This window comes from Tachysurus fulvidraco, chromosome 8 (genome assembly GCF_022655615.1).
Source record: "Tachysurus fulvidraco isolate hzauxx_2018 chromosome 8, HZAU_PFXX_2.0, whole genome shotgun sequence".
NCBI classification, from domain to species: Eukaryota; Metazoa; Chordata; class Actinopteri; order Siluriformes; family Bagridae; genus Tachysurus; species Tachysurus fulvidraco.
The window spans coordinates 14,285,411-14,310,481 of record NC_062525.1 but is presented as its reverse complement, the minus strand read 5'-3'; the positions used below and the strand labels follow the sequence as shown (position 1 = coordinate 14,310,481).

General features: G+C 37.5%; 2 protein-coding genes and 1 non-coding gene across 7 annotated transcripts; 2 read left to right on the top strand and 1 right to left on the bottom strand.

Moving 5' to 3' along the window:
• Nucleotides 1-1,003: 1,003 nt before the first annotated feature.
• LOC113662628 (kelch domain-containing protein 1-like) lies at nt 1,004-10,087 on the top strand. 5 transcript variants are annotated; one of them, XM_027177616.2, is made up of 14 exons: nt 1,004-1,160; nt 1,527-1,656; nt 1,836-1,906; nt 2,240-2,357; nt 2,574-2,686; nt 3,036-3,120; nt 3,191-3,289; nt 3,394-3,468; nt 3,571-3,629; nt 7,562-7,674; nt 7,749-7,821; nt 8,264-8,348; nt 9,090-9,169; nt 9,350-10,087. In XM_027177616.2, the coding sequence occupies exons 2-14, from the start codon at nt 1,540-1,542 to the stop codon at nt 9,516-9,518; spliced, it is 1,257 nt and encodes a 418-aa protein (XP_027033417.2). In that variant the 5' UTR covers nt 1,004-1,160; nt 1,527-1,539; the 3' UTR covers nt 9,519-10,087. The 5 variants fall into 5 exon arrangements, with proteins under 5 accessions (XP_027033417.2, XP_027033418.2, XP_027033419.2 ...); XM_027177617.2 differs by having other exon boundaries at nt 1,031-1,181; XM_027177618.2 differs by lacking the exon at nt 1,004-1,160 and adding an exon at nt 1,221-1,350.
• On the bottom strand, nt 9,953-22,011 carry LOC113662629 (LIM and SH3 domain protein 1-like). Its single transcript, XM_027177622.2, has 7 exons — nt 21,729-22,011; nt 19,576-19,670; nt 16,684-16,768; nt 13,160-13,267; nt 12,539-12,614; nt 12,313-12,416; nt 9,953-10,952 (listed from the first exon to the last, which is right to left on the bottom strand). The coding sequence occupies exons 1-7, from the start codon at nt 21,795-21,797 to the stop codon at nt 10,779-10,781; spliced, it is 711 nt and encodes a 236-aa protein (XP_027033423.1). The 5' UTR covers nt 21,798-22,011; the 3' UTR covers nt 9,953-10,778.
• Nucleotides 22,012-24,684: 2,673 nt separating this feature from the next.
• Nucleotides 24,685-24,756, top strand: trnac-gca. The gene has a single exon. It is a non-coding gene; the product is annotated as a tRNA-Cys (tRNA).
• The last annotated feature ends 315 nt before the right edge of the window (nt 24,757-25,071 follow it).

The window sequence follows — 25,071 nt, the reverse complement described above, 5'->3', positions numbered from 1 at the left end:
GCCACAGATTTTTTTAGCGCTATGTCGTTGGAAGTCGGTAACTCTTATTACAAATGAATGGCCTCCAATCCCTGTTGCTATGTGTGAACATGTGCAATAAACCTATAATGTGCTTTAGACATTTTTAAATTTGGAAATGTATACTGTGACAGCACCTTTTCATATCTGTAACTAGTATAGTGCATGTTTAGGGAGCACTGATTGCATGATGGTTATAATGACAGCTAAAGAAAAACAGAATTGTGAAGTTTTAATGCATGCAAATAATTCTGAGATAAATAACACCTAAAACTGTCTGAATTAAATGTGCAGCCATTGTCAGTACATCAGAATCAGTACATACAGTGAATACAGCTGTAACAGTTTTAGATTTGCTACATAAAATTGGTTTTCCCTTGCTTTATCTGCTAACCAGCAAAATCAAAGCCACTTAAGACACTTTGTGCATTGGGTACAATTGCTGCCATGTCAGAGACAGATGTGTATTTTTGTTCTAATATACATCAGGAGTTCCCGAGACAGAAACTTATTCATGAACGTTCCACTTCCAGCAAACATTAGGACTAATACTATATGGTCTATAGGATGATTTTGTTTTTAAGTTTGATGTTTGGATTAAACCCATAAAATTCAAGTGACTAAAAGCTATAAGAACTGAATAATAAATGTTTTCCACCACTGAATCCAAAATACCAAATAAAAATGTCACACACACCCTAGCTATGCTTCACAGATGCCTGGGGTTCCCTGGCTGCCTAGTATCAGTTGTATTGGATTACAACAACACCTTGTGATTCCTTGTAGCAAAAATGACATTAAGACAAAGGTGAACTGCATTATTTGATTGAATGATCTTCGTGTAACATAATATGCTGGACGGATGCTACTTTTAAATGAACGTTAATTAATCAATGAACTATGACTATGCACCAACACACCAAGACAAATTCCTGTACATACAGACCCTACAGTACCTGATTCTGATTCTAATTCTGAACTTCTCTAAAAGTCCCCCACCATATATTTATCACACCATATATTTATATCCCTACGACAAACTGTCTCTAAAACATGATTGCCTGCTGCAGTAACTGAGCGTTCACTCGCACCGCTTGTTCCAGGATTGTCCAAGATTCTCCAAACAAGACGCGAAAATCTATGTAATTTCTCGCAGAACGAAAGCAAGTTTGCTTCTGATATTTAGACTGTGTAGTTAATATTTGCGTAATGAATGAATGAATGAATGAATCAATCAATCAACAATCAATCAATTAATTAGATCCACTCTACAATATTTACATTCCGTGTGAGCAGAGCAGCCTTATGGAAGGAAAAGGAGTTTCCCATACAGTGTGTTTATTTATTTCTTTACTCAGACGTGTAGAATTCCTTCTTAAATGTATTAGGTACTCGGTTGTTTGTAACCAGAGGTGGCGTACTGTGTTGACATCGTTTTTATAAAGTGGTATGCGGTTTGTGCAGAATGTCTGCGCCTAATTCCTCTTCCTGGTATGATGGCTTTACAGTAGCTCATCATCCATGGACATCGTTACCGAGTTACCCGACTCCGAGTCGCACCTGATGGCGGCTCCAGGGCGCAGTGATCATGTAGCATTGCTGCTGGGAAACGTGATGCACGTCTGGGGTGGTTTAAAGGTGAGACGAATCACAAGTAGAGTGTTTTTGTTTCATATCCGTCCTCAGTAAAAGTTAGAGAGTAATGCGAAGTACTGTATACCTAATAGTAGTGGTTCCGACAAAAATGTCATTTCTTGTTATGTTGGATGCTCTTAAAAACTGAAAATATAAAATTTGCTCCGATTTGCTGTTTTTAGTGTGAGGGTATGGACGAAATCGCGTTACCCACTGATGAAATCTGGCTGTACGATCTGGAAAGTGGAGTCTGGTGAGTTGGAAAACAACTCACCTTTCAGGTTTTTCTGCAGTTTGAAATCCTATCTAATTACTCAGAACATACCGTGAAGTTATGAGATAAGTTAATGAATGCACTCAAATGTGATCTTTACATTTCAACTGGAATAAAATATGCCTTTAATAGCTTCATAACATATTTTAAGATGACATTATCCTTCCTAAGCTTTGGTTATGCCACCAAAGGCAAGTACAATATAGACAAACAACAATTTTCCCTGAAGACACTCTTCTGTGCTTGTGTGTGTGTGTGTGTGTGTGTGTGTGTGTGCGTGCGTGCGTGCGTGCGTGCGTGCGTGTGCATAAGGTCTCGCAAGGAAATGGGTGGAGAGTTGCCTCCCCAGCTTTTCCAGACATGCGGCTCACTTCTCAATGGTACTTTTTATGTTTTTGGAGGCAGAGACGATGACGTATACTTGAACCAGGTAAGCTTTTCTTTAACTCCAGGGGTGGTGTCAGTATAGCCCCAGAGAAACACAGCTAAGAGGGATATCCCATTAGCACAGAAGTAGTCCAACATGTTTGTTAAGGCTAGATGCTTAGGCCTTGTTGTGAAACTCACTGACCAATCTGGCCCTATTTTTTTAAGGTTCATTTTAGTTGTTGTTTTTAAATGTATAACCAGTTGGTTATCTTGGCAGATGTATTATGTAGACTTGCAAGATGGAAATTACACATGGAAGAAATTAAATGCCTGGGTTGGAACCCCTCCTTCACCCAGAGACAGACACTCCTGCTGGACCTACATGAACAGGTAGTGCAAGGGCTCCAAGCAAAATAATAATACACTTGGGATTAGCATGCACTCATAAGCTTATGGGGGATGACATGACATGGAAATTTAATTATTACTGTGTTTGTTAAAAACACACAGACACAATCATGCCTTTAATTAAATAGTGATATGATAAATCTGATTCTACCTGTCTAGCTTGTTGTTTAAGCTTCATATCAGCTATGACACGTAATAATCCCAAATGGCAACAGTGACTTTCCTCTAACAGCAAGTTAACCAATTTCATTAAAGTCACTCATACATATGTCTACTGTACTCTGTTTCAGGTATGTAGAATTATAGTGCTATTTCTGTTATATTTGTCTAGACTCATCTATTTTGGTGGATATGGGTACAAAACAATTCAAGAGACCATCAACAACGAAAGATTCGCAATAGAGGTGACAGCATGGGTAAGGATAAACACAGTCATCCCAAATGACTGTACATTGAGTTGCCTAAGAAATCTCACACTCTATTTAGGGGCGAGATAATGTTTCGTCTCTCCACTCTTGGGGTTGGAATAATGAGGTTCATATATTTGAGCCCAACACAGCTACATGGACTGTACCCGAAACCCAGGTAAAGGGCCTCATGCTAGCAACAGTCATAGAACCCAAAAACAAGACTACAGTATATCACAATTGTACAAATAGGTGATGATTTATTTTGTTTGCCTATGGCAGGGTGAGCCACCTAAACTAAAGGCTTCCCTTTCTAATGCCATTCTTGGCAGCAGGGGCTACATTTGTGGTGGCTTGGTAAGTTAATTGTTATATTTTTTATTATGCCAAACAAATTTTTATTAGAATTTTAGACTGTTCCATTCTTAAATGACTACTTTATCTGACAAACCCATTCAGGAAACACAGACTTTAGAAATCCACTGTTTAGACCTGGACACATGGACATGGATTCAAATGTGAGTACATTTTACCTTTTCCTGGCATTCATGGTGGTGGCAATGGAATACTCTGCCATTATCGATGTAATCTCTATTTACTATATACACTCTATTTAGTTGTTGTTGTTAATGGGCTATTACCAAGGACATGGATCTCAATGTGTTGTCCTGTACTGAGAAAGAAGCCTGCTTACTCAAAACACCAAGGATTCTTTGTTTATGATATAATGCTTTTGTAAATATTTTGTATTTTAACAAATTAAAAATCAGCAAAATTCATTTCCATTTTTCAGAGAAATGGGACTATATATTTAGTGTAGTCATGTAGACGGAATTTTTGCAACAACAACAACAACAACAACAACAACAGATATGGTTAACAGCAGAAATTCATTCAATAGAAATTCATTCAATAGTATTCAGGTTATCAATAAACTGGTTGGAGCTTATCTATATAGCAAGTCTTCTTTTATTCACAACTTTGCTGCTGCAACTTCTGCGTGTCATAGCAGGTCCCCTCTGCCTGTCTTATGTTGTTCTCCATCTGTTGCATCCTTTTAACAATGTCTTCAGGTTTTAGGCTCGCAAATCCATTCAAATGTTTCGCCTTCGGCTGTCTGAGAATGTTTTTTATAATTAGTAAAAAAAAAAAAACAATCAAAGCAGTTTGCTAATGAGCAAAGCAAGTGATTCACACTGCTATCTCATAGATAACATCATTCAAATATTTACCTTCAATTTCAACAGAGACATGTCATTTCAGTTTCCCCTGGAGTGTGCATAAATAGCAGAACAAATTAAAAACATGGACAACGGTATACAATAACAGCTTTAGTAAGACTTTCTGTCATGTCTAGCTCATCCTTGTACTTTTATTTGTAAAACATTGTCACATTTTTAAATGTTTTTGCAGGAATTTCATACTCTACCGATGAATGCTTGAAAAAAACAAAACTGAAATAGTTATTTAACAGTGAAACAAACATTACTGTAATATACACTTGCAGAGCAGTTTATTAGAAACACAACATTAATAGTGGGAAGGGATTCCCTTTGCTCAAAAAACAGCCTCAATTCTTTTTGCCATGGATTCAACAATATGCTGTGAATTCTGAGATAACCACAGTTGTTATCTGAATTACTGCAGACATTCTGTCAGCTCAAACCAGTCTAGCCATTCTCTGTTGGTGTCCTTTTTTTCAACAAGGTGTTTCTGCTTTCGGAGCTGTTTCTCACTGGATGTTTTTTCTTTATTGCACATGTCTGATGCTAAGAGAGTAATGCTTTTGATTACTGATAGTGTATGGATCTTTCTTAGCACTCTATTGACGGTTAGTCTTCTATGGCTTGTAAGATTAATACACCATCCTTTTCTTAATTTCCATTCTTTATTTCATTATCCTACATGTTTAGTGAAAATGAAGCACTTAGCATTTAGTTCTTTTAACAGCTTGCACTGGATTTTGTTTCACTAGTATGTAGCTTTTGATTAATACATTTTAGATTACTGTAGTGATCCAAAGTCTTTGAGCTACTAATTAGGGCAAATCCTAGCACTATCAAAATTGTCCTAAAAACAGTGTATGTAGTGTTGGTTAAAACATAAACATAGATGTTAGTATATAAGCAAGTAATTGATAACATGAAGTGCTTTTAGTTAGCATATACAGTGTTGATTGAAAGTTTGTGAACCCATTAGGAATGTATATATTTCTGCATAAATATGAACCGAAACATCAGCAGACTTTCACAGAAGTCCCAGAAGCAGACAAAATGAACCCAATCAACATAGTAGGCACAAATATTATACTTGGGAATTTTGTTATTCAGGAAAATGTTCCAATATTACAGAATACTGTAAATCCGTAAGAGGCAAAAGCATGTGAACCTCTGGGATTATTATTTACTTTCAAGGTCAAATTCGAGTCTGTCTGATTTCAGTTAATGGGATAACAATCTCTGAAGGTCTCTGTGAGTGCCCTATTTTATTAAAGAAGAGAGATATATCAAAGTCTGATGTTCATAGTGCATGTTTGTGGAAGTGGACCACTGCAAAAATAAGGGAGATTTCTGAGGCCTTCAGAAAAAGAGATATTTTTCCTTATCAGGCTGGAAAAGGTTACAAAATCATCTTGAAAATTTGGACCCCAAAAATCTATAGTCAGACAGATTTTGTACAAATGGAGGAAAGACCATTGCTACCCTCCCCAGAAGTAATCAATCAACAAACACCATTTCAAATGCAAGACATATAATAGAGTCAGAAAGGAATACAAGCAACTAAAGGCCTCTTTTACTTGGGCTAATGTTAATGATCATGAGTCTGCCATCAGGTGAACACTGAACAACCTTGAGTTGTTAACAGAGTTGCAAGGAGAAAGCCACTACTCTCCAAAAAGAATATTGCTACCCACGAATATCGCTAAAGATCATGCGGACAGGCCAGGTACTATTGGAAAAGAAAATTTGTGAAGGGGTGTAACCAAAATAAAACTTTTTCTCATTAAAAAAATTAGAAGGTTTATTTTTGGAGAAAGGAAAATAATGAATTCCACCATAAGAACCTTATACGTTCTGTGAAACATGGTGGTATTATCATGCTATTGGCCTGCATTGCTGCATCTGGGCCAGAACAGTTTTCCATCAATGATGAAACAATGAAAAAAATTAGGTCATACACCAAGACAAAGAGCCCAAGCAGCCAAGTCTGTGTATCAAAGAATGATTAAAGAGCAAAAAAGATAATGTGATGTATTGGAATGACCAAGTCAATGTCATGAGCGTAATCCAAAAGAAAAATTGTAGAAGGACCTGAAGCAAGCAGTTCATATGAGGACACCCTTCAAAATCCCAGTGTTGAAGCTGTTCTGTACTGAGGAATGAGATAACATTCTTATAATACATTTGGGCAGGAGTGGTGAACAGTTACCGGACTCTTTACTTGCAGTTATTGATTCACAAGGGCTCACAACAGATACTGAATGCAAAGGTTCACATACTTTTGCAAGTCATAGATATGTAATGCTGGATAATTTTTCTTAATGATTAAATGTAGGAGTATAATATATTTGGCTCATTAATTTGATTGCGTTCACTTTGTTTACTTTCTATTTATGTTCACTTTGTTTGAGCTTCTTTACTTCTGAATATACACTGAACATACACTTCTGTTAGTGATATTATGTAAGGCTCAGTAGCAGGTCCACAAATACACCTTTGCCTTGAAGAGACAATGTTGTTGAATGTTGTAGTTAATTAGTAACATGTTAAAATTAATACAAGATTTCTACTGGTTGCAATATTTCTGTAAGAAAAAAAACTTAATGGTTTGCTAAAACAGAGAACCATCTAGAATCACATCACATCTCTGTCTCTCTCTATTACTTCCTATTGAATCTCTGTGTATATGAGCTCTGAAAAAAAAATACACAAAAAAGAGGAAGGTGCTTTCAATATTGTTTACTTAGTGACTCTAGTTAGACAATGTTTTGGTGGATTTTCGGGGTGATTTTCAGTGTTAGCCTTCGAGCAAAAAGCCAGAAAGGCTCAACTTCTCAGCTTTATGTTTGCATTCTACTGTGCCTCATTTGTAAAATGATTTAAATAAAGCATCTACGAAGAGAGGATGTTTGTTAGCTGTTTTGAATAAAGCATCTGCTAAAAGAACATTTTAACACCACATTAATGTGTGAAGATATGATGACTTGCTGCTGTTTCATGATTCTTCTTACAGTGCAGGTTGGCACATCATCTGATGGCCATTTAATGTGCCATTTTACTGCCATCATGAATTATTTTACTCTGTTTTATGGCTTTTCAACTGGGAACTGTCCTGCTCTACACGCACCTGATGCATAGGATGTATGGAAGGCTTAAGGAAATATGGCCCTAGGAATATGTTGTAAAACATGCAATGTGTCTAAACGAGGTGTATTTGTTAATGTCCTCAGAGAGCCTTTGGCCCCTCCTCACCCGATACAACGCTCCCTACACACACTCACCCCGACTTCAGACCACACGCTGTTCCTCTTCGGTGGGGTCAGCATGTCTGGACAAGTTCTCAGTAAGTTCAAATATCAAAGGCTAAAATTTTTATGTATTATATATTTTAGAATGCTGTAATTCTTTCGTGTACAGGTGACGGCTGGGAATTTGACACAGTGAAGAAAGAATGGATAGAGAAGCTACATCCTCACAAAAATAAACCCAGGTAGGACTTATTGTAGCGTAACAGAGACTTTGTAAATCTACCCAGAGCCGACAAATTGTTTAATGACGTATTTGTGTACTGCAGACATCAGAAAGACATATCTAAAAATTTTATGTGCAGATCTTACATTTTCTTTTGGTAAGCACTGTGTTTGAGCTCTGCTCATTAGCCTATAGTTAGCAGCATCTATAACAGACAGTAAGGATTATTAAACTGTAAAATAATTTTATAATCATTAATAACCTATTAGTATTTATCAAAAATGTGAATTTGCTAAAACCATAAGAACAGAATGTAGGCATGAGAAAAGTTGTGATGTCACATCAGCATTTGGTCTGACATTGCCCCCTTGTGGGACCCTGAGGAGTTTCAAAATAACGAGTATTGGGTTTGTAGTTATCTGACCATGGATTTTTTGTCGAATTATTAAATCTGTCCCCAGGTTTTGGCACTCAGCAGTACAGGGAATGGACTACGATGTGTTGGTTTATGGAGGAAGTCAAGAAAACGTTTATACCATTGATACGGTATGTATAATTTCCTGGACAAACGGATCAGGAATTGTCAGTAAAAATAAATAAATCCCAATATTATGATTATCAGATGAAAGAGAGACTAAATCATAGGCAAATCATTAAAGAAGTCGGAATCACTGGAGACAGGTTTAGTGCATGGTGAAAAGGACTGAGAGTGCATTGATATGAAAATCAATCAGGATGAAAGATGTTGCAATTAAAAAAAAAACAGACAGCATCTTAAAGCACAGTGAGGAGTGCAGTCTCAAATAATCCACCACCAGATTATAGAGAGGCCTTGACTGGGAGCTAGCCATGTTTAGATTTTGTTTTAGATTTCAGTTTACCTTGTCTTGTGTTCCCATGTTTTTTTTCTCCTCTCACAGTCCTTACTGTAGTATTCTGGATTTGATCTCAGCCATTTTCTGTTGGAACTAAATCAGCTGCAGCTGATAAAGTCTGACTAATTTTGACATTTTATAATCTTTAGTAAAGAGAGTCAGCGATTACGTTCTGCTGACTCTGCATTTTTGTCACCTAAAATAAGACGTGCACATTTGCACATTCAGCAATGGAAAGCTCTAAATTATTTAAAAGATAAAACTCTTCAGCCAGGGCTTTGAGACCCAGTAAGTTTTACTTTTAGTTTAGCAAATTGTGCTGTGCTTTACACTGTAGAGGGAACAAACTTTAATTTAACCATTGGATCATCTGATCCAGTTTTCAGTAACTGAAAGTGATTTCTTTTCTCAGATTGCAGTACTCCGATCTCGTTCAGTGACTCACAGTGGAAATGTACTGGTGTTTCAGAGCCAGCCGTATTCACTAACAAGGCAGGTTTTATAAACCGCCTCAGTTCAACACTTATCTTACCCTATATATTCTTATATACCCTTTCTTTATTGACTGGTGTCAATTTTAATATCTTCACCCTGTATGCAATGAGATCATGCATGTTTTAAGAACATGAAAAAGTTTCTTTGGTCTTAATATTTTGTTTTTCCTCATTATAGATTATGTGAAGACTGTATAGGGAAACATGGATCTGTTTTACAGGAGAAGGTGTCATCTTTACCACCCAAAATTCAGGAGACTGTTAACAAGAGGATGCATTACTTCAAAACAAAAATGCAAAAGAAAAATAGATCTGCTCGAGTATTATCCCATTGTATGGACTTATAGGATTTGCACATATAGTTATTAATTTAGTGGCAACTTTTATTTTTGTTACACAACATGTTCTTATTAGAATTGCCTTCAGATACTTCTTGAATTTTATAGATGTGAATTTATTTGAAATAATGTTTAAAATTATATGTTCAAGTTTGGATCCTTTATGCTTTTTAATCAGGTTGCTTGAAGTGTGATGTTACCTCATAATTTCAACATGAATTATTAATTTATATAAAAAGAATTGAACTAAACATATCAATGTGGAATAATATTACATATAAATATTTACATGTCAAAAGCTAACTAAGTGGTTTGGACAGGAAAGGATTTTTAGTATCCTAGAGGGCTTTTTTTTCCCACTTTCAAAGCGATAGACATTTTATGGGCCTTTTGTTTATCATTACTGTACTCTAGAACTCTATAAAGCATACACACCTCATGAATTGGTTTAATTATAAGTTTATTATCGAATATTTTCATGAATTGGAATGATTTCTTACAAAATATGAATAGAATGATATGTCACATTTATGCCAATATATACTAATAAAACCTGGAGATTTCTTCTTTCATGATGACATTTAAGAAAGTAATGTACCATATCTAAATTTTGTTTATATAAAACCATCATATTTTTTGGTATTTTTCCCTCAAAGTGCATAAAAAGAACTCCAAAGGGCTTTACCAACCCAACTGCAGCACTTCACCTAACAAGCTTGTGATTAAGACAATGATTGAGCAACGAGTGCTGGTCACTCATCTAACCATTCAGCTGACTGAAACTGCTTTTCCCAGCAGCCTCTTCAGCACATAACTTCAATTTCCAGAATACAAATAATCTTTACAGACAACTTGACAACTCATCTCAACATTTCGCCAGTGTCTTTGAAGCTGGTAAAATAGTAATCTGAGCCATAATTTTCAGCACAAGGGCAAAGCAATGCACAAAACTAACAAACACTGCCCACATGGGAAAAGCAAGTAAATAAAAAAAAAAGAGAAACACAAAAAAAACACAAAAAAAAAATAAAATAATGCTCATTCAGCTGATAGGAGCAGATTTTTATTCTAAGCGTATTAGCATTGAGTCTAAAAAAGCTAAAGCTTAGATGCCTGATCAAGTTTCTCTCGCATTTAATTAAGAACATGTTATTAAACAAATTGTGAAATGAACAGGGAAGGAGAAAAAAAATAGAGATGGCACCAGGATCATTCCAATGTACATCCCTCCGTCCTGCATTCTTCACCTCCTCTCTTAGCCTTGCTCAATTATATAGCCTCAACGTAGTTGGCGGGAAGCATGCCCTGCTTGCCCGTGCGCTCCACACGACCAAACATCCATCCCTCATCTATCTGCTGCACATCCACGATCACGTCTCCGTCTGCAAACGAAACCTCGTCCTCATCAGCTGCTGCATAGTCGTAGATCGCTCTGTAGCGCTTCTGCATACACACACAGGCACAGGTTTAGCTCATTTTCAGTTACATTTTGACTCTTATATTGACTTTCTTTCATTAAAGGCAATGTATGCAGTATTTTAAAAGAAACTTTATGAATGTCCATGCTATGCAAATTAGAAACACCTCACACTCTCTTGCCAGCCCAAACAGCTAGCCAACAGCATCTATTAACAAAACAGTAGCCAAAAGTAGAAACTTGTAGATAATAGCCATGATTATCCTCTCCTAGAACTAGATAAGTCACCTGACTAGCATAGTATTCATGTTCTGTGGTTTCTACTAATTTGCATATCAAGCAGGTTTAAAGATGCCCTTCCACACAAAAAGGTTTTTACTTGTATTTTTTGATATGTGTTAGATCCATATGTGTTTGTGTTGTGTTGGGAATGTGAAAATGAACTGCTACCTCCCCTGTCAGCTCTAGCCACTGAAAAGAAATAAGCGGAGAAATCAGGTCAATTAGAAAAGCTGCTCAGTGTGACGTGGAATTGATCGAGCTCATTACTATTCATGAGCTCTCCCACTTGAGACCGCACCCACAGAATTTGTGTAGCTCAGTGAGTTTCCTATACAGCAAGGATGTCTGATCATCAATATACCTGAAGAAGCCATTCTGCCCCAATTCCCCTATCCTAGGCTACTTAGGGTGAATGAATAGTCATGCTCTCATATCCAAGCGGTTAGCCAATCGGAGCCAAGCAGCATAGCTCATTGAATATTAATGAGAACTGGTGCAAATTGAGCTGAGTCTTCCTGCAGGCTTTCTATACCACACTAGAATGGCTTGAAACAAGGTATCCAAGGCATTTTTTCCACAAAAAATGTTACAGTCTCCATGGTAAACTTCAGACATTACCACAAAAGTAATGAAATACGTGTGGCAGGGCATCTTTAAGCAGTTCTTTTGAATATATTTCTCAGTGTTACAATCTGAGCTGGAATGCAATGCTTTCATCTGTTTCAACTTTCATCCAATGATTATTTTTAGTCTATTTTCTTTGTAAAAAAATAAAATGTAATGCCCTGTTAACAAATTTGACCCTATCTGTATAATGTCACACACAGAGTCGATGAATGTGTGTACACATGGTGCCCTGCAATGGACTGATGACCCATCATGTGTTTGTTCCTATCTCTACACCAGTGGTTCTAGGACTGGCTTTGGCTCTACTGTGTCCCTGATCAGGATAAATTGCACACTGAAGATGAATTAATGAATAAATGACTGAATGAATACAAAACTCACTATAGCACAGTTAACCAAATAATAAAAATGTTTTTGGCAGAGATCTTGCAGTGTGTTAACATGTAGAATTGAACTTGATGTGGTGCAATTCCTCACCCCGCCACTAGGAGGTGGTGGAGCTGCGGCAGAGCGAGCTGGCTGGGGCTCGTAGTTGTAGTTCTGCGGGGTTGCAGGGTTGGTGGGGCTGGTAGGTTGGTAGGCTAGGTTAGAAAAAGAAAGGAAGTGTGCACAGGTATCGGATTAATGCTGAGTATGAACAATCATTGTGACAAGAGAAATGGGAAATAAAAAGGGAGAACAGCGGCCATGTACTGATTAGTACCTCGATTAGCATTGCTCTCAGGAGGCAGGGCTTCACCTCCCATTCGAGTCTTTTCAAAATCCTCATGATACTTGATCTAATGCATGACATATGACAAACAAACACACACACACAGTGCTGTGTTACATTACAGTGAACTTCAAACACAAGATGTCAGTGTGTTCCACAGTGTAGCCACTTAGGGCTAGTCTAAGAAAAGCTGAACAGGGAACAGGAAAAGGAAATGACACCTCAACAATGGCCAAGTGATTTTAGTATTGCTTGGAAACGAGCCTTAACACAAGATCATTAAGGTGGTAAAAAGAATGAAAGGCAGGTAGCAGTGGATAATGACAAACAATTTAGAGAGGAAGTTGGGTGGAGGCAGAATAAATATGAGAAATTTTGAGTCTCGAACTGAAGAACAAAAAAGCTGGGAAACAACTTGTAGACAGATGGGAAAGATAGGAAGTGGAGCTCAGGACAAGAAGGGAAGGGAGGAGTCTGAAGCAGAGTGAAACGTGCTGCAGCATGTGTTGCACTCTTCAGTAACATGTTAAGAAAAAAATTCCTCAACGGTGTGAAAATCCTTCTGTCGCATATAAGGTGATATTATAGCTTCTTGCAAGTTTGGCAGCTTACGTTGCTGATCTGGTCCTGCGTTTTCTTGAGTCTCTGCAACTCTGGTGTGTCAGTCACCACACTGAAGCCTTTCCCTTTGTTCTTCTCAAAGTCCTCTTTATAGAGCACCTACATGGGACAAGAGGCGAGTAAGCAGACAAAATTATTCATTTTGACAGTAAATACACTGCATTGCACACCTAGTACATAGATGAACTGCACAATTCAACTAGTAGTTCATTTCAGGCTGCATTTCAGACAACGGACACAGTTTTGAAAGGTCAAACTATGAACAATGATGCATGGGTTACATTAAATGTTGTGGTTCTTGCCGTGATAAATGTGCCTCTGACATATACACGCCCTCTTTCACTTGCCTCAACGCTGCCCAAGTGCATGCATGCAAGCACAAACCCATGCACACACCCTTGAATTACAGCCTCTGAGGTTTATAATGTATTACTATATCTGAAAAATGATGCCTATAGTGAAACTTCAGTACTTAAAAATTTGTCTTATTATTATGATAACATCCCACTGTCATAACATTGTCAAGTATTTTGAATATGAGAAGTTAAGTCCCCATAAAGCACTGAACACATTGTAAATTGTAGGCAGGTAGAAAACACTAAAATACTGATTTACTGATAGACAAAACAGCTTGAAATGAAGACGATACCCCTTCACCCAGCTCAACAGAAGGAAAATACAGAAGCAACAGCGTCTGTATAATTTATAGTTTCACCTTTCACACTTCACTTATAAAAGGCAGTGTAATAGCAAACAAAAGTGACATTGTCTGCTTTGGCCTTTACTGCAGCATGAAAGCTGGTAAACTCAGACTTGGTGTTTTCAGATCAGCTGTAGTTTACTGCTATATAAACACTAGGTAATCTCCAGACTCTCTTAATAGAGCGCTGTTCTGCTGCTGCTCTCAGAGTGATTTTCACTGCAAGTGGATTGAGCGACTCTGGCAGCATGCTTGTGACCAAGCTTTTTTTTTGCCAGCCCCCAACAAAAAGTACCTCACCGATGTTTCTCACAGATCAATTATTTATAACAACAGGTAGCCTAGTTCAGTTGCTGTGGGCTGTCTGTGTAATGATTAACCTTCACTGTGGTGGGCATTTGCTAAAAAAAAGTGCAGGAAGTGCAGTGTGCTATGGAGAATGTCTAACCAACAATTAAGTACAGCCACAAACAAAGGTACCTATCACCAAACAGGTCAAGCTTCACTACACAGCATGACCCATATCGAAACAGCCCATTGCACACCAACACACATACATTCTTGACTGATCTGTAACACACATACAAATCACAAGGTTGACATTCTACAGATCAACATCCCCATCCCCCCTCTCTTTACTTCTCCATCGTCCCGGAAATTCCCCATAAAGCGTCCAAGCGTGCCGACCCAGAGGGCCTGCTGCACTCCCACAGCCTGTAAACAAAGCCCCTAAATAGAGAGAGAGAGAATGAAAGACCCCCTCTGCCACACAACTATGCCAAAAATGATGAGTAATGCCACTGCAATGAGTGTTATGCATTCACTGCAACAGTACCAACCATCAGAGTGTTATTGTGCTTTTAAGGGCTTGCGTCGTTGCTCAATCGTCTATGCAAAAAATCTGAGTTTCTTTCAAGGTTGCCCTTTTGTCACTTTTTTGTTTTGTGTTCTCTTAAGTAGGGCCAACTAATTGCACTAATCCACAGTTAGCCCTGTTGAATTCTTCAATTTGATTGACCTGAAGATAATAGTAATGTGTTGATTGTAACCTGTTGTTTCTTGTAATACCACATTCACAAAGACTTGCATGACATTAACAAAATATAAGACCAACTGTAAGCATAATTTGCAAATTTATAATGGTTGATCTATATGAAAAAGTTACATTTGTGGAAAGAGTCGGCAGTGTCAGTGCATTGTAATGTCAGTTCGTAGAGAGAGAGCTTTTTAGCCTGGTTATAGCAGCTATAATAAAAGCTATAACAGGAACGCTTCCTGAGGAAATAATGTCACAGCTATAAATGATGCAATAATAATCATGTAAAAAAAAAATTAAAAAAAAAAAATGTTTCGCAACCGTTGTCAGTTTGAGCTATGCTGTCACCATCACACAGCTGTAGATATCTGCCATTGTGGATCATTTTCTTTTATGCATCAAGTCTATGCATGCACGTTGTGTCTTATTCCTCACAACTTGAAATAGAGAGTGATTTCAGACTTTCAGACCTGGGAATTTGTAAGCATTCTGAGCGCCATTATTTTGTCTCAACTATATGGATTAAGGACAGAAAAAGGAACACAGGAAATCCAGACTAGATTAAACAGACAAATGTTGAAGACAGCTGCCTTGATTTTGCCGTTCCACCAATATAAGAGCCAAAACTGTAAAAAACTGAGTATTTTGACAAAGATTTTTACAGTTTTGGCTGTAAAGGATTCTTACTGTAAGTCCGTGGAACGACGAAATCAAGGCAGCAGTCTTCAACATTCTGTATAAGTCCCAGGAGAAAAGCGTCCATGCACTAGATTCTCAAACATCCTGCTATGAACACAACAACCCAATATCCAAGAGTAGCAGCAGTGTAGATTATCAGACACATTATCGCATACACACACTTAAAAACGTGTCTGCTTTTTAATCTAGTCTGGATTTCCAGTGTTAATTTTTCTGTCCTCAATCCATATAATTGAGACAAAATAATGGCACTCAGAATACTTACAAATTCCCAGGTCTGAAAGTCACTCTCTATTAACAGCACATAAAATAGGCCTTACGGTTAAGGGGGGGTTCCTTTTAAATTGAAGGAAATGTTAAAATGTGTCTATTCATTTTTGGATAGGGCAAGGCACAAAGAAACAGAGAAAGGTCATTAGGAAACAGGAAAAAGAAGGGTGGGGTGGGTGAGAGAAAAGCCTGGGGAAAAGAAGGGCAAATAGAATGAACATGGCACAGAACAAGAGCAGATGGTGCTTATACCATCTACATGGGGAGTGTGACCTCATATGAAAATCAAAGGATACAAAACCTTCTATGCTTGGGTCGCTTACATATCTTATGCATGTTATTCATTGCTTATTGTAATCACTACAGCATTTAGCATTTTTCACTTATTAACCGGCTCAGCACGGAAGGCCAATAATATACACAGACCTTACTGTACTATCTGGAAAGGTCAGTCTCTGCCTGTTACAGGCATCAGGTGGAGTGTGTGTAAGCAGGGGGCAAGAGGAGGATGGGGAATTTCAATAGCCTGTATTTTGGGTGGTATGGAGAGTCCGTCTGTTGTAGACTGTTGCCAAGGGGATCCAATTGTCATGACAGCAGGAGAGGATGATGAGAAAGAATCAGAGAAGAAGAAAGAACTTAAAACTGATCAAACACTATATCAGATTTAAATACCCATTCAAATACAACTGATTACAGATTTACAGAAAGGGAATCAAAAGGGAAGTCAGGATGTAGACAAAAAAGTTGGGATGAAACAGCAAGAAGGGTGACAGAGGTAAAAGAGAATGAGCACCAAGGTTTTTGTACCTGACTTTGCATCTTGCTCTGCTGCTTAAGTCGGATGTTTTCTGGGGTGTCGGCCACGCTGGTAAAGCTTGTCTTGGGGTAGTGCCTTAAAAAAGAAAAAGTGTAATGATTTTCAAGTAGGAGTGAGAAAGTATTTTTCTGAATGAAGTACATGCTCTTTACTACAAATCTAACTAAAAAGACAAGGCCATAGAAAAAGGAATGGCAAGACAACATGAAGACAGCAGAGGCAACATGAATAAAAATGTGTTTGAGTGTTTTGCCTTAACCCTGAAGCTAAAGACCCGCTTGGACATGTCAGTCTTTGCATTCTGCATATCCTTCTTCCCTGGAATTTGGGGGAAAAGGGTGAATATAATCGTTGTACTGCCTGACACCATTCAGACCCTCATGGATGAACTCACATTCACCAAATGCAAAAAGGATAAAATCCCTGAGCCTTTATATTCAGTCAAGCTTATTTGAAGTTGGCGCTTACTCAGTGTACCTTGTGGCAAAAATATCTGGTCAAAACTTATTCAGTCATCAGTGCCTCATAAAACAACACTGTTTCCCTTTAAGTGAGTTTCACAGCTCCCAGTTGAGACCTGTAGGAGTGACTGTATTCTTGGACTGCGTTTAGTAGCATTCTTGTCTTAGTGTCCAGCTGGGAGGAGGAGTTTGGTCTCGGTTCCCAAATGAATCCCACATATTTGCATGAGAGAGGAAAGCAAGCATGCAGTAATTTCTGCAAACATTCAATTCTATAAACTTCATCATAATGTGTTGTGTAGCTGCTTTTCATTTAATGGGCTGGTATATATCTATTACATATAAAATATTAATATTATAACATATTTTATATGTAATATTTATTTATGTATAGTAGAACAAATAAAAGTTTGTGTACTACAAAAGGTATCACAATATACAAAGAATATAATACATTTGTTAATAATCCTATATGTAATATTTATATAGAAAATAAAAAAAATAATTTTTATATTTTTGTTTTTACATTTCCATTGTGAACATGTTCCTGTTTTGTCCTGGTCTGACCTCATAGCCACTTCCACCACCTTGGGTTAAGCAAATGTGGATTGGTAAACAAACTACACAAGCACAAAGCCCTCATTCACGAACCATTCAACTCAGGTTAAATCAAATAGTAGGGATGCGGAAAATGCATTCAGGGTCAGAGTTGCACAGCTCTAAGCAACAGTTTCAGGCCAAAGGCAAATAGGCTGGGTTCTAGAAAAATGACACATAGGCAACAGGAGGGAGGAGGATACAAGCTTGCACATAAGGCCCCTTTCTTGTATGTGGAGACAAACAAACGTGCCAATTCCGAAATAAAATTCTCTCTGTGCGTTGTCTCGACTATTTCGTCAAAAATAGTGTCAAAACATTGAAATGAAAAAATAGCCTGAATCTAAACTGGATCAGATATAAATGAGGTCAGATTAAACCTGTCTAAAAAAAGCCTGCTGCTCCTTGGATTGAAATGAAGAATGTCATCTGTCTCTATCTTTAAGATGGTGAACAAATAAAAGCCACTTGACTCAGACGATTCTGAGTCAAAGTGGATTTGTCTAGAATCATGGATTAAGGCCCCAATCTACTGGTTTAACTTTAAGCTATGAGGAATGAATAGTGTTCAAACACCTCAAAAAAGAGGCAATGTGTTATAGTACAGGATGTCTCATTCTCCTGTATAGAGTATAATAAATGTGCCTAGGTACCAGGATCACTAACAAGATAATACATTTAAATATATCTTTAGAATAAAAAACCTTGTGAAAAATTATTTCATGGCAACAAACTCCATTTTACATTGCACTTTTAATATTAAATCGCTTGCTAATCAATGCACAAATGCAAAATACTCACCTTTTTGCTTTCAAAAATTCCTTGGCAAATTTGGCACAATGCAAAAGAAACTGCAGATGTGTATTTTATCACACATTCTTTCCCTGTCGATGAATTGCCATTTCTGCCGGACAAATTTGACTCATATTTGGTCTGACTGCTGCTTTAGTTGAATAACAGAATTGTGAAGGGTCAGATGGCTCAACTATCACTGTAGAAAGTGAGCGTTGTTGATGTTGGTAACTCTACAGCTGGATACACTAACCTGTGAATACACTAACTGTATCCTTTCCTCGTAAGCATAGAATATTCATGAGCTGAATGTAGCATGATACCCATAAAGCCATGAAAAAGTAACTGGACACAAAGACAGCAAAAAGATTATTATGCAGGTCTGTGCAGAAGTGAGACTGGCAGTTGTCGAACGAACCTTGAACTTATTTTAACACTTCCATGTAAAAGTAGCGTTCAGATGCTGTGGTCAAACATCCTATTTACAAAGGGCTTATATATAACTCAAGGGTGTAACAGATAAAAATAATCACTTTGGTTTGATGTGAATGTGCAAAAGAAACCTGACATCTGTTCAATGAGGAGTGTTCAATGAAAAGATAACCGAGCGCCGACAAAACAGAAGACCACATGTTTATCGCTGAGTGAACTGAGATGTGTGTGTATTTGCATGTTATTCAAAATTTTGCTTTGCTTACAGGACTTAATGGCACCTAGAAACTCTGGATTGTTGATTAGTGACAAAATATGCAAATCTTCAATCTCCCACGCATCTACCCTAATGTGAGAATCATGTTCAGAACACTGAAACTCAAGGCTCTTGCATTTGTCTATGTGTAACCTGTCAACACACTCACATGTGCACACACACAGATCATCGGCCATACAGATGTTCAAACACAGGAGATACAAAATGAAAGATAAATGTGATCCTTTGCTAGAATTGTTCTGCCTGCATTTCAGAGAGGAAAGACAGATTGAGCACACACCCTCAGGAGACACAAGGACAGGCAGAAAGTGGTGAGAGCTTACTGGCTGCAATAGGGTTTCTTGTCGAAGCCTTTGTAGTTCTTCATGTTTAGAGTCATTTTGCAGACCTCGCAGCTGAAACATCCTTTGTGCCAATACTGCAACACATGAAAGCAAAACTCACAGATCATAAATTTGAAATCTGGCATAAACACAAAACATGGTAAACATGTTCCTGATTGTCCTTGATACACAAATGTTAACCCATTAAAATAAGTATGTGACCATTTGATAGCAGCATTAGGGTGATGACTAAATAGTTTTCAACTCCCAACACATCCTGAACTGTAAACAATATTCTTCTTTACTTTTTTATTTTATTTTATTTTTACTAATGTGTGAGTTCTACGAATGTGACTCATATCTTTATTAGCTTGAAGTTTTTGTAAAGTGTTGATCTCAAATGTCCACATCAGTATGTAGAAGAATGTAAAAACACCTCTTATCAACTATCAGGTTTTATAAAAAATGCACTTCAAGATAAACATGCAAAATATTTAGACCTGTAATAGACTAAAATAAAGGCAAAGGAATTTTATGAGCCAGGCAGCAGTATGTAAAGTGGGGCTGCCTAAATCCAGGCCACTGCAGAGGAAGTGGAGTATAAAGAAACATACATCAGCGTGATCTGTGAGATCATTGTATCTACAGGCCTAAGAATCACCTTAGATGTTTCACATTCATACTGAATACAATATTATTCACTGCCCAAAAATATGCTCATTGCCAGACAGGAACATATGAATGTGGAAAGTCCCTAGAGTAAGATTACTACTTAGTAAGAGACTACTTGATCTACACTTAAGAACAAGTGCATCCTCATTTTTGTGCAGAATTCTTCTTCTACTGTATATCAACACCACAGAGCTGACAAGTTAGCAATTATTTACCCATCAGCCATTTATTACCCAGGTATTACAACAGAGTAATACAAGAGTGTAACCTGAGAGATATTTTACAGTCTTTCTGACCTGTACAAGCTGGTGGAGTTATAGTATAGTACTTACTCTGTCCCCGTTTGGCATGTTTACTACATGCTCTCTAATGGAACTTTTCTCTAGAGGTCTAACCTGACTTCCTCTTTTCTGTCTACATTTCAGTGCAACAGCGACTTGCAAAAAGATGACTGGCAGAAATCTGGCCAAAAACCATTGCACTTCAGCCCAGAGCTGCAACACACAGGCCTACAGGATGTCTATCACGCACAGCTCATCCAGCACTGACTCACTCTTGCGTGAACTTCCGAAGAAGCAGCAGAGAACACCTCCACAAAACCCTTCACAAAACCCTTTACACAAAACACACCAAAGCTTAACAACCATACTAATAAAATGATGTGCTATCAAACAAACCAAAAACTATTGCAACTATGATTAGCAAAGGCCACCAAACTCTTCAGGCAGGAACTAAAGAAATGTAACAGGCTCTAATTCTGTAGTAGTATATAGTCTAAGACATTATAAACAACGTTGTCTTGTGGGTAGTAACTGGAATGTTACAAATTACAGACATGAATAGAACTGATTTGGTTTGGAAAATATAGTGAATGTATGTATGTATAGCTCTGATTTAAGTGGGTTATAATATCCCATACGATAGCATTGCCCATGGTTTAGGCCCAACACTGTGGCTAACACAAACCTGCTGCTGCCAATGACAACGCCCACATTTTTTTTTCAATACAAGAAGCTTTGGTAAATAAAGCAGGCAAAGGTAATTACACACAGTTATTGTGTATACTGTCCACAAGTTCTGTTCATCTATTTTCATAATGTGATCTATCCAGTATAATAGCATGTTGTAATACAGAGGTATTATGCAGAGCCTCCTTTTGTCATATTCACATTCTGAAATATGTGCTCCAACAGGAAGCGCCTGTTTAACTTGCAAAGTGAAGTCAAACTCGGATCGACGTGATCACCGGCTCCGTTTGGCTAATTGACGGAAAAGTTTATCGTAAATGAGTCAAATCTGTCGCGCGCCTTAGTAACGTTACACTAAACAGCGTAGACTTGGTAACAAATGTGTGGGCAAGAGAAAGGCTTATTCTCAGCCCTGTTGGACCAGGTATATGTCAATAAGAACAGAATAACCAGGAATAAACAGAGTTACAAGTTATATTGTTATCTCTAATAGTAAGTGTAGGGATTACTCACCTTGTCTAGGCAGTTTACTTTTTCTGTGGGATACACAACCTTGTTACATCTGCTACACAAGGGATTCATGTTCCTCTGTTTGGCTTTCCTTTGTAACAGAAGAAACAGTTCTGTAAGTCTTAAGCGCCCTGAGCACGCCTTGAGACCGGTAATAAACGGTTAAACCACTGAAAGGATGTTAAATAAGGCTAAATACAATCGACTTGTCGGTGCTTAACTATTAACACTCTCGCTTAGACATCAAGCGCGGGCACGTACCGCCCCTCGTGCACGCGCTCTGTGTGACTAATGGGAGGTGCTTTCGAAAGACGGGTGGGCGGCGCTTAGAAACCCGCCAGAAAGAGCTCCCAGTACCATATAAGGAGTAGAACGGGCAGACGCCAAGAAGTGAACTAATAACGTGCGCGTAACAGGATGTTAACGTAGTACGCCACCTGTAGTAACTAAAATAATCTGGTGAGAAATTGTATTGTAAACGTAAGTGTTTTATATAGCCGAATAGTCATGATGAAATAGTTAGTCACAAATGCAAAGATCTCGTCACATGAATAAAAAAGTAAATTAAATAAATAAATAAAAAGGTAGGCGAAGTCAGGTGAGTGGGAACAACAGGTAAATGGGTATAGTTTAAAATATCAACATTTATTTTCTGCTCCAAAAATTCTCTTGAACTGGAGCTGCTTGATAAAAATGCTTCAGATTATATCATGAAATGATCCAGATTATATCATGAAATTATCCAGATTATACCATGAAATAATCCAGATTATACTATGAAATGCTTCAGATTATACCATGAAATGGTCCAGATTATACTATGAAATGATCCGGATTATACTATGAAATGGTCCAGATTATATCATGAAATGGTCCAGATTATACTATGAAATGATCCAGATTATACTATGAAATGATCCAGATTATACCATGAAATGAAGCTGGTACCGAAATCTTAGGGTTGGAAAATTATCCGCTTTGGAAATGACTTTGGATATGACTTTATTTCAAATGATGTTCATGTGTGTAATATTGTTTTAAAAAATAATCAAATTACAAACAAACACATCGGGTATCATGGTAGAGGTTAATCAGGCCTGGAAATACACTGAATGGGGTAAAAAATAAAGTGGTATAATGGAACAGTTTGGGATTAAACAAACAAGACAAACAAACAAGACAAACAAACAAGCAAGAGAAACAAACATACAAAAACATCTTTTATGGCCATCATGGTGAATTATAGTGATTTTTTTAATGTATGACATTTCACTCTACTAAGAAGGCAGTAGCAAAGTAATAAATGTGAGGAACAATGTGAGGAACAACTCCTGTGTGCTAAACCACTGGTGACCACATAGGCACTATTTAAAGAAAGGTGAGTCAAAGATGAGCTGGGAATGTAAATATGCATAACATGCTGTTAAGGTGGTGAATAACACGAGTTTGTGTGCCTCTGTACCCGCTAATCAGGATTTCTATGCAGTTTAACTGAGCAGTTGAAGGTTTCAAAGCCCTCTGCTGGTAAGCTGAAATGCAAGCTCAAATTCTTAGTACTAATAACATTTTTAATCAATACACGATGAGACACTGGTGTGTATTTTCTTATGCGAAGCAAACTATTTGGACAATATTATGGATGTTATTTAGACTTGTTAGTCCATTAGCCCATTTTGAAAACATGCATTTAATATGATTTAAGTTAGACATCTATCCATCCATCCATCCACCCATCCATCCATCCATCCATCCATATATTTTTCTGTACCACTTATCCTACACAGGCTCACAATGCATCAGGGGACTTAAGGCAAAAGGCAGGGTGACAGATGGGTGCTAGACCCACAGGATGCAACTGCAAACACATTCATACCCCTAACACAAACCTGCTGTACACACCCACAGCCACAGAGTACCTGGGAAAAATGTAATAACCACAAAACCACAAACTAGCTTTTCAACCATAGCTTAGTTAAATGTAGCCTTTTGTGTATAATATACAATGCATATTGCTGAAAAGTAGGAGTAAATTATTGCCTGTAGCCTTTTGTGTATAATATACATTGCATATTGCTGAAAAGTATGAGTAAATTATTGCCTGTAGAACTATATAAATCCCATCATTGTTTCCAAACCTTTTCATCCATAGCTGCATGTACAATTTTGTAATTTTGGCTACCTGATCCTGCTCTTGTGCAAACTATAGAATATGTATAAAATAAGTAAATATCTATAAGTACTACATTATGCACTGTCAGTCATCACATCATCTGTATGTTACACACACTACTGCTGTTGTATATTGCACAAATACTGTTATTTGCACTACCATGAACTTCTTACACTTTATGTACATAACTGATCAGTCATATATTCTGTATTCATATTTAATACTCATATTGTCTATTGTATCACATCTGCATTGTCTTGTATAGTCTGCATTAACTTGTCTTGTATAGTATAGTGTTATGTCTGTACTTTTGAGAGTCACAAACAGCTGGAACCAAATTCCTTGTGTGTCAACACACTTGGCCAATAAACCTGATTTTGATTCTAATGCTGATGTGCTGCAGAAAGCTGCTGCTCGATCGCCCCGTATTGTCATTCTCTGAAATTACACCTAGGTTGTGGAATAGATCCGATATGGCACTCTGTGTAAAAGGCAGTCTGTGAGGAGTCTGGAACATCTTCGATTATTTTTAACGGTTCTCCCGCAGTTATTTATAATGCTTTACTTTATTTCTGGCTGGAAAACAAAATTTAAATCCGGAGCTCAACTGCGTTACATTGAGTAAAAAGCAACCACCACGTTCATATCAGCCAGATGTTCTCTATTAATAAACAGTTTCATTAGCTAATTGACAGAAATGACAAAAACAATTCTACATATTCAGAATATTTAAAAATAAATACCCTGATGTTATTTTAAATATGAACAGTTCGACCCAAAGCACCGTGTGGGGGTATAGCTCAGTGGTAGAGCATTTGACTGCAGATCAAGAGGTCCCCGGTTCAAATCCGGGTGCCCCCTCGTTTTGCAATCTAATTATTAATTTACTTATTTTCAAATGTATCTGGGTTATACCTATAAATAGATGCACAGTGTAACGATTAAATGTGAGATACAACAAGCAAACAGTGTAGTTACACGAGCAGAAACCGTAACTACAAATAGCTAAATACCATGTATAGCATCTGGAACGATAAATAGAGAAAAAACCCACACAGACTGAATACAAAACACAGAGTATACAACACTTGCATAGATAACAATATTTAATATATAACAATAATCACTAGTCAGCATTGCATATGCATATAATGTATTTGAAAATGCAGTCTTGTG